This window comes from Pezoporus wallicus, unplaced genomic scaffold (assembly GCF_028554395.1).
Source record: "Pezoporus wallicus isolate ANWC-B61680 ecotype Strahan unplaced genomic scaffold, APGP_CSIRO_Pwel_v1 contig_14439, whole genome shotgun sequence".
NCBI classification, from domain to species: Eukaryota; Metazoa; Chordata; class Aves; order Psittaciformes; family Psittacidae; genus Pezoporus; species Pezoporus wallicus.
The window spans coordinates 1,517-10,623 of record NW_026637705.1 but is presented as its reverse complement, the minus strand read 5'-3'; the positions used below and the strand labels follow the sequence as shown (position 1 = coordinate 10,623).

At 60.2% G+C, this 9,107-nt stretch overlaps 3 protein-coding genes across 3 annotated transcripts; all 3 read right to left on the bottom strand.

Moving 5' to 3' along the window:
• Nucleotides 1–598: 598 nt before the first annotated feature.
• On the bottom strand, nucleotides 599–3,161 carry RPS5 (ribosomal protein S5). The gene is made up of 6 exons (XM_057407384.1): nucleotides 3,061–3,161; nucleotides 2,153–2,258; nucleotides 1,825–2,034; nucleotides 1,604–1,732; nucleotides 820–918; nucleotides 599–715 (listed from the first exon to the last, which is right to left on the bottom strand). The coding sequence occupies exons 2-6, from the start codon at nucleotides 2,255–2,257 to the stop codon at nucleotides 647–649; spliced, it is 612 nt and encodes a 203-aa protein (XP_057263367.1). The 5' UTR covers nucleotide 2,258; nucleotides 3,061–3,161; the 3' UTR covers nucleotides 599–646.
• Nucleotides 3,134–5,865, bottom strand: LOC130598182 (HLA class II histocompatibility antigen, DM beta chain). Its single transcript, XM_057407383.1, has 5 exons — nucleotides 5,815–5,865; nucleotides 4,931–5,203; nucleotides 4,201–4,482; nucleotides 3,986–4,099; nucleotides 3,134–3,186 (listed from the first exon to the last, which is right to left on the bottom strand). Exons 1-5 carry the CDS (start codon nucleotides 5,858–5,860, stop codon nucleotides 3,134–3,136), a joined length of 768 nt encoding a protein of 255 aa, XP_057263366.1. The 5' UTR covers nucleotides 5,861–5,865.
• Nucleotides 5,866–6,748: 883 nt separating this feature from the next.
• On the bottom strand, nucleotides 6,749–8,804 carry LOC130598181 (class II histocompatibility antigen, M alpha chain). The gene is made up of 4 exons (XM_057407382.1): nucleotides 8,727–8,804; nucleotides 8,381–8,635; nucleotides 6,976–7,257; nucleotides 6,749–6,882 (listed from the first exon to the last, which is right to left on the bottom strand). Exons 1-4 carry the CDS (start codon nucleotides 8,794–8,796, stop codon nucleotides 6,749–6,751), a joined length of 741 nt encoding a protein of 246 aa, XP_057263365.1. The 5' UTR covers nucleotides 8,797–8,804.
• Between the last annotated feature and the right edge of the window lie 303 nt (nucleotides 8,805–9,107).

Sequence of the window (9,107 nt, the reverse complement as noted above, 5' to 3'; positions counted from 1 at the left end):
GTGAAATATCCCGAAAATACCCCCAAAATACCACAAAACCACCCCAAAATATGGAATACCCCCAAAATACCAAAAACCTCAAATACCCCGCAAATATCACAAAACCACCCCAAAACACCTCAAAAATCCACTGAAATACCCCCCAAATCCCACAAACCCTCAAAATACCTCCAAAATCCACTGAAATACCCCCCAAATCCCACAAAACCCCAAACTACCCCAAAAATACACTGAAATACCTCCCCTAAAAAACACAGAACACCCCCAAAATCCCACAAAACCCCCAAAATACACTGAAATACCCCCAAAACACCCCACCAAACCCCCTGACCAGGGCATTCACGTCCTTTTTGGGTCCAACTGGGCTGATTTGTGTCATTTTGGGGGCAATTCCATGGAATCCCAGCTTGGTTTGGGATGAAAGAGCCCAACGCCACGGGGCCCGTTGCCACTGGAGCACCCCAACCCTTCCCCATTCACCCCATCCCAGCAGAGGGAGGAATCCCCTGCCCTTATCCCATCTCCACCTCCCAATCTAAAGCCCATTCCCGTTCTCCCATCCCTCGATCCAGGTTTTCCCTGCTCTTTCCCAAGGACATCCAAAGGCAAAGGCCATTTATTGGGAGGGAAGAGCCACGGGAGGCTCCTAACGGTTGGATTTGGCCACGCGCTCCAGCTCATCCTTCTTCTTGATGGCGTAGGAGTTGGAAGAGCCCTGGAACAAAGGGATCAAGGTCGGATGTGGGGGAGGATCCGTGGGTCCCCGTTCCCAACGGGAATGGCACAAAGGTGATCCCTGCATCCCATCCTCATCCTCACCTTGGCAGCGTTGATGAGCTCGTCCGCCAAGCATTCCGCAATGGTCTTGATGTTGCGGAAAGCGGCTTCCCGGGCTCCGGTGCACAGGAGCCAAATGGCCTGAAGGGAAAAGGTGGGAATTAGGGATGGGAAAGGGGATGTTGGGATGCAGGGAGGGAAATGGGCTAAGGGAAAAGTGGGAATTAGGGATGGGAAAGGGGATGTTGGGATGCAGGGAGGGAAATGGGCTAAGGGAAAAGTGGGAATTAGGGATGGGAAAGGGGGTGTTGGGATGCAGGGAGGGAAATGGGCTAAGGGAAAAGTGGGAATTAGGGATGGGAAAGGGGATGTTGGGATGCAGGGAGGGAAATGGGCTGAAGGGAAAGGTGGGAATTAGGGATGGAAAAGGGGATGTTGGGATGCAGGGAGGGAAATAGGCTAAAGAAAAATGTGAATTAGGGATGGGAAAGGATGCTGGGATGCAGGGAGCCAAATGGGCTAAGGATGGGAACTAGGGATGGAAATAGGGATGCTGGGATGCAGGGGTGCAGAGAGCCAAATGGCCTAAAGGAAAATGGGAATTAGGGATCGAAAGGGGATATTGGGATGCACTGAGGGGGAGCCAAATGGGCTCAGGATGGGAATTAGGGATGGGAAAGGGGATGTTGGGATGCAGGCAGCCAAATGGGCTAAGGGAAAATGGGAATTAGGGATGGAAAATGGGATGTTGGGATGCAGGGAGCCGGGGGGGAGTCAAATGGCCTAAATTAGGGATGGAAAATGGGATACAGGGGGGGGTTGGTACCTGATTGACGCGGCGAAGGGGGGACACGTCCACAGCCTGGCGCCGCACGGTGCCGGCGCGGCCGATGCGAGTGGAGTCTTCCCGAGGGCCGGAATTGATGATGGCGTTGACCAGGACCTGCAGGGGGTTCTGGAACGGGATAAAGGAGGAGCATCGGGATGAGCATCACAGGGGCTGAAAAAGGGGGTGCCGCGCGCGCCCCACGGAGGCCCCGCTCCCACCTCCCCGGTGAGGAGGTGGATGATCTCGAAGGCGTGCTTGACGATGCGCACGGTCATGAGCTTCTTCCCGTTATTCCGGCCGTGCATCATCATGGAATTGGTGAGGCGCTCCACAATGGGGCACTGGGCCTTGCGGAAGCGCTTGGCCGCGTAGCGCCCGGCGCTGTGGGGCAGGTACTTGGCGTACTTCTCCTTGACGGCGATGTAATCCTATAGGGGTAACGGTCACGGGGGTGGGGTGAATCCCAAAGGGATTCCCAACGGTGGGAATGCCATGGGAAGGGTTGTGTCCCCCCACACCCCGCCCCACATACCCCAATAGCGGTACCTGTAAGGAGATGTCGTTGATCTGGACGTCATCCGTGCTCCACTTCCCAAAGAGTTTGATGTCCGGGGTCTCGGTCACGGCTGGGGCGGTTTCCCAGTCGGACATGCTGGGAATATCCATGGAAAAATGGGGGGGGGGGTGAGGGGGGGGCAGCCCCAGATCCCAAATATGGGGGGGGAGGGAGGTGGGGAGCAAATCCCATCAATGAGGGGCACGGAGGTGGGATCAAACAGGAGAGGGAATGGGTCCCACTAGGACAGGGATGAGCCCTTCAAGTCCCAGCTTAGATCCCCAGACACCCATAGCCCCTCCTCAGCCCCATAGACACCCCACAGCCCCCCATTTCCCCTCAGCCCCCCCAGACACCCCATAGCCCCCCATTTCGTCTCAGCCCCACAGACACCCCATAGAGCCCCATTTCCCCATCTCAGCCCCAGACACCCCATAAGCACCCATTTCCCCTCCTCAGCCCCACAGCCACCCCATAGCCCCCCATTTCCCCCCATCAGCCCCATAGAAACCCCATAGACACTCTGAGCTCCCCCATTTCCCCTCCTCAGCCCCATAGCCACCCCATAGCCCCCCATTTCCCCCCTCAGCCTCATAGAAACCCCATAGACACCCCTGAGCTCCCCCATTTCCCCTCCTCAGCCCCACAGCCACCCCATAGCCCATTTCCCCCCATCAGCCCCACAGAAACCCCATAGACACCCTGAGCTCCCCCATTTCCCCTCCTCAGCCCCATAGCCACCCCATAGCCCCCCATTTCCCCCCCTCAGCCCCACAGCCACCCCATAGACACCCCTGAGCTCCCCCATTTCCCCTCCTCAGCCCCACAGACGCCCCATAGAGACCCATTTCCCCTCCTCAGCCCCATAGAGCCCCATAGACGCCCCATATCCCCTCACATGGCAGCACCGGCGGCGGCTCGGGCCTACGGAAAGGCCCCAGACGGGGTTTCCCGGCCTCTTATCCAAGGGCTCACTTCCTGTTGCGCATGCGCAACGCCGCAAAAGTGCCCCCTTTCCACAGGGCTTGGAGCATGCGCAGAGGGAGGTTGTGAAGCCTCATCCGCCATGTTTGTTGAGGGTAAGTGCCCAAATGGGGCCTGTGGGGCACAGGAGGAGGCCATTGGGGGCAGAGAGGGGCACAAATGGGGCACAAAGTGGGGCACAAAGCGGGGACGGTGCCGTTCGGGGGGGCGGGTGAGCAACGAGGGAGACCCCAAACCCTGCTGCGACCCCTCTGCGTCCCGTGATTGGCGGAGCCGCCCCGCGGCCACCAATGAGACCTCGAATCGCGGCTGACGTCATCGGGTGCCAGGCAGATCAATGGGAGGTGAGAAGTCAAATGGAGACGGGGGGGGGACGTACACGACACCATAGGGGGACATAGGGGACCCTCCCAGCCCACCCCATAGCGCAGAGCAGGGCCCGTGCCCCCCCCTGCCCCACATCTCGGTGCCGAGCCCCATTTCCAGCACCACCACAAGGCCATGGAGCATCTTTATTGCCACCAGCACCGTGCATGGGGGGGTGTCCCCCCCCCGGGGGTGAATGGTACCGCCGGGAGGGGACCATCCGGATGTCACCACTGCGAGGAGAAGGGGGGGTGTCCTCAGATGCTGCCTGCATTGGGGACACAAACATGGGGGGCAGCAGAACCGGGGGGGTCCATGGGGACAATGTGGGGACACACACACACACACGACGTGGCCTTACCTATGGGGTGGGTGTCACCTTCGAGGGGGGTGTAACCTGCAAAGGGGGTGAATGTGGGGTGAGGAGGGTCCGTGTCACCCCCAAAGCACTGTCCCCGTCCCCATGGTCTCACCCGGGGCCGGTGCCCAGTAGCGATGGAGCCCGAAGGCGAAGACCCCGATCCCCAAGAGCATCACCACGGTGGCCGCCACCACCTTCACCACCAGCGTGGGGGGCAACCCATGACCTGGAGACGAGGGGGGGACAACAGCACCGTGAGCTGATGTCACACCCCCCCCCCCCCATTGGGGTGACAAGGATAAGGGGGTGTCCCCCCCCCCGACTCACCCCAATCCACAAAGAGGGGTTGGTCCAGGGCCGGGTGCTGCACGGAGCAGGTGAAGGTGTCCCCATGGGCCGGGGCCGCCATGAGGCTGAGCTGGGTCTGGTAGGTGAGGTCCCCATTGGGGACAACGGGGGGGGGTTCGTCACCGGGGGTCACCAGGTCCCCGTTGTGCAGCCACAGGACGGTGACGGACGGGGGGTAGAAGCCCCACACGTGGCACGTGAGGAGCATGGGGACAGAGGGGTCCCTGGAGGACGAGGAGGTGATGCGGGCCTGGGGGGGGGCTGTGGGGAAGGGAGGACATTGACTGGCCTCATTGACCAACCCCATTGACTGGCCCCATAGACCAGCCCCGTTGACCATCCCCATTGATCATCCCCATTGACCACCCCCAATGACCATCCCCATTGACAGGACCTATTGAGTGTCCCCATTCACTACCCCCATTGATCGTCCCCATTGACCAACCCATTGACCACCCCAATGACTGTCCCCATTGACCACCCTCATTGACCACCGCCATTGACAGCCCTCATTGACCACCCCCATTGACCATCCCCATTCAATGTCCCCATTGACCACCCCCATTGACCATCCCCATTCGATGTTCCCATTGACCACCCCCATTGACCATCCCCATTCAATGTCTCCATTGACCATCCCCATTGACCACCCCCATTGACCATCCCCATTCGATGTTCCCATTGACCGCCCCCTTTCCCCTGCACCCACCACTGCCCAGGCCGCCGATGCTGTGGGGCCGCAGGTGGGTGCAGGCGCGTTCCCTCTCCCTCATCCTCTGCCTCCAGGCCGGGTTCATGCTCAGCGCCTGGGCCAGGGCCTCGGCGATGCCCCCCAGCTCCACAGGGGCGCAGGGCACGGCTCGCCCGGGCGCCCCAGGCTCATAGCACACCAGGGGGGCCCCATTGAAGCCCAGCGTGAAGCCGGGGACGGAGCCGTTGGGAGCCAGAGCGCAGGAGCCCCAGAGCTGCACCACGAAGGTGGCTGTGGAGGGGACATGGGGGCAGCTCTGGGGGGGTGAGTGCTGCCTGCAGCCCCCCACCTCTGTGCATGTATCCCAGTGCACCTCCATGCATCCCAGTGCACCTCCATGCATCCCAGTGCACCTCCATCCATCCATCCCAATGCACCTCCATCCATCCATCCCAATGCACCTCCATCCATGCATCCCAATGCACCTCCATGCATCCCAGTGCACCTCCATCCATCCATCCCAATGCACCTCCATCCATGCATCCCAGGGCACCTCCATCCATCCATCCCAATGCACCTCCATCCATGCATCCCAGTGCACCTCCATCCATCCATCCCAATGCACCTCCATCCATGCATCCCAATGCACCTCCATGCATCCCAGTGCACCTCCATCCATCCCCATCCCTCCTCGTTCCCATCCCTCCATCTATTCCCATCTCCCCATCAATCCAAACCCCTGAAGCCCCCTGAAATCATCACTTGGGAACCCCCAGGGCTAAGCCCCCCCCAACCGCCCCCACTGTCCCATAGGGCTGGGCCCCCCCAAACCGCCCCCAATGTCTCATAGGTCTGAACCCCCCGCCCTGATCACCCCCAAATCCCCCTCTTCCGGCCCCCACCTGCCCCCGGGACCCCCAGCAGCAGCCCCAGCAGCAGCAGCAGCATCTCTGGGTCCTGCCGGGATCCTCCTGCCCCACATCCGTGGGTCACTGGGCAAGGCGAGTGACCCATCCGTGAGGCAGCCAATGAGAGCTCGCGTTGGATGCGCGTCATCAGTTGCCAGGACAGAAGATGCTGGCGGCAGCCACCGTCGGGACATCGCGTTAGTCAGGGTCTCTATTGGGGGGTGATGGACATGGGGGGGGCAAGGAGGGAGCGGGATGGGGAATGGGATCGGGACTGGGACCAGGACCAGGACCAGGATCTGGACCAGGAGCAGATCCAGGACCAAGGACCAGATCCAGAAGTGGGACCAGGACCCACATCAGGACCAGGACCAGGACCAGGACCAAGACCAAGACAAGGACCGAATCCAGAACTGGGACCAGGACCCACATCAGAACCAGGACCAGGACCAGAACTGGGACCAGGAAAAGGACTGGATCCAGGCTGGGGACCAGGACCCACATCAGAACCAGGACCAGGACCGAGAGCAGAACGAGGACAAGGAGCAGGATAGGACCCATCAGACACCAACAGATGAACCTGGACCACCCCTAAACCAGGTGGGTGCCGTATTCCTGCGCCACTGGGACACCGGGGGTGACTCCGTGGGGGTTGAATCCTTATATCAGCCATTGGAGAAGCCACCACCGTGGCCGCATCCCACAGTGGAGAAACTGAGGCACGGTACTGAGGAACCTCGTTTTGGAAGGGGGGGGATGTTTGTGTAGCTCAACCCCATACCAGCCATCGGAGAAGCCACCATCACAGAGGATAACATAGCCATAGACAAAAGAGGTTTAATGCTGAATGGAGACAACCGGTGCCACCACCACCACCACCACCACCACCACCGATGGGGTTGCATCAAAGGCGCAGGGGTGACATCCGTCACCGTCCCGTCCTGCCCCGCCACGCCGCCACCGCCATGGCGATGCCCATGAGAGCCAAGACAGTGCCCAAGGCCACGGCAGCGCCGCACAGCGCCGGCCACAACGTCTCGGTGTCACCCGTCTCCTGCGCCACTACAACGGGGGGACAACAACAACAACGAGATAGGAACAACCGAGGGTGTCCCCAAGGGGTGTCTCCCTCCTCATTGTTGTCACCGCGCTCACCCCAATAGGCCACGGTGGTGCTGTTGAGGCCGGGGCTGGTGACGACGCAGCTGTAGGTGGTCCCGGCGCCGGGGGTCACCCGGAGGTAGGAGAAGCGGGTGAAGGTGACGCCGTTGGTCGCGGTGTAGCCGCTGTGGGTGACGCCGCGGGTGACGGGGACGTCGTCCGCCCTCCAGGTGATGTCCACGGCGGGGGGGGAGATGTTCTCCACCAGGCACACCAAGGTGTTGGGCTCGCCCAAAGCCGTGGGTCGCAATGGGAAGAGTTTGGCCACCGGGATCCCTGGGATGGGATGGGGACAAAAGGGGGCGCTTGGGGGGGGGGGGGGAGCTTTGGGGGGTGCCTCAAGGCAACCGCGTCCCGCGTCTCCAAACCGTCCCCGTGAAATGTCCCGAATTGGCCCTTTTACAGCCCAAAATCGGCCCCCAAAAGCAACGGGGGCGAAATCAGTGTCCCCTCGAGGGCCGCACCATGACCACCATGGCCGTGATGACCACGTTGACCCACCATAACCACAATGGCCATAGTGACCCTCATGGCCATGATGACCTCAGTGAACATGACCATGACAACCATGATGACCACCATGACCATGATGACCACCATGACCACAATGACCCCGTTGACCCACCATAACCACAATGACCACGAGCATGATGACCACAGCGATCACTACGGTCACCATGACCATGCCAACCATGATCGCCACCATGACAACGATGACCTATCACAACCATAACGACCACGATGACCACCACGACCACGGTGCCCACCATGACCACAATAGCCTATCACAACCATAATGACCGTGATTATCACCATGACCACAATGACCACGATAACCTATCCTAACCATAACGACCACGATGATCACCATGATGACCTACCACAACCATAACGAGCACGATAACCTATCACAACCATAACGACCACAATGATCACCATGATGACCTATCACAACCATAACGACCATGATAACCTATCACAACTATAACGACCACGATGGCAACCACGACCACGGTGCCCACCATGACCACAATGACCTATCACAACCATAATGACCACAACGATCACCACGACCACAGGCCCACCAGGACCACAATGACCTATCACAACCATAATGACCACGATGATCACCATGACCACGATAACCTATAACCATAACAATCACGACGATCACCATGACCACAATGACCATGATGACCACAATAACCTATCCTAACCATAACGACCATAATGATCACCATGATGACCTATCCTAACCATAACGACCATAATGATCACCATGATGACCTATCCTAACCATAACGACCACGATGACCACCACGACCACGGTGCCCACCATGACCACAATGATCTATCCTAACCATAACGACCGCGATGACCACCACGACGCCCCCCGTACCCCTGGCCTGAGCCAGTTTCCCGCTGCTGATGTTGGTGAGGAGGACGAGCAGGCTCTGGCAGAACTCCGCATCCTTCCGGACCAGCTCCGGCGCCTCCAGCTCCGGCGGCTCCGGCGGCAGCTCCGGCACGTGCCGCATCCAGGACGAGCCCGAGAAGTTGAACCAGAAGAGCTGGTCCGTGCCCAGGGTCACCGCCAGCCCCAGCGAGGGCTCATCCGGTTGGCAGAAGAGGACCTCGGACAGGACCTGGGGCTCTATGGGGAGAAGGGACAAGAAGGGGACAGGGATGGGGACAAGGGGGGGGACCCCCTTGCATTAATCCCCCCCCCCCCCCGGACCTCTCACCATCGGTGCCCGCAGCCCCCAGGGCCACCCAGAGGCACCCCGCTGCCACCAGCAGGGCCTCAGCACCCATCGCGATGGGACCCCTGGGTGCTACCGGGTGCAGGCCCCTTCACCAATAGGAGGCCGGCGCTGCGCTTGCGTCACTTGTCACCGGGCAGAAGAGCCCGCGGGGCCGCTCGGGTGCTGTGACAGCGCTGAGGACAGCGGGGACTTAATTAACAAGCGCTGTTAATTAGGGGGCACCCCTGCCCTATGGCCCCGCAGCCCCACACTGAGCGTTGATGCTATGGGGGGCAAAGCGCTTGCTGCGACGCCCCGCTGCACCCACTGCACCCCTATAGCAGCGTGCGCTGCACCCACTGCACCCCCGGGTACCCCATT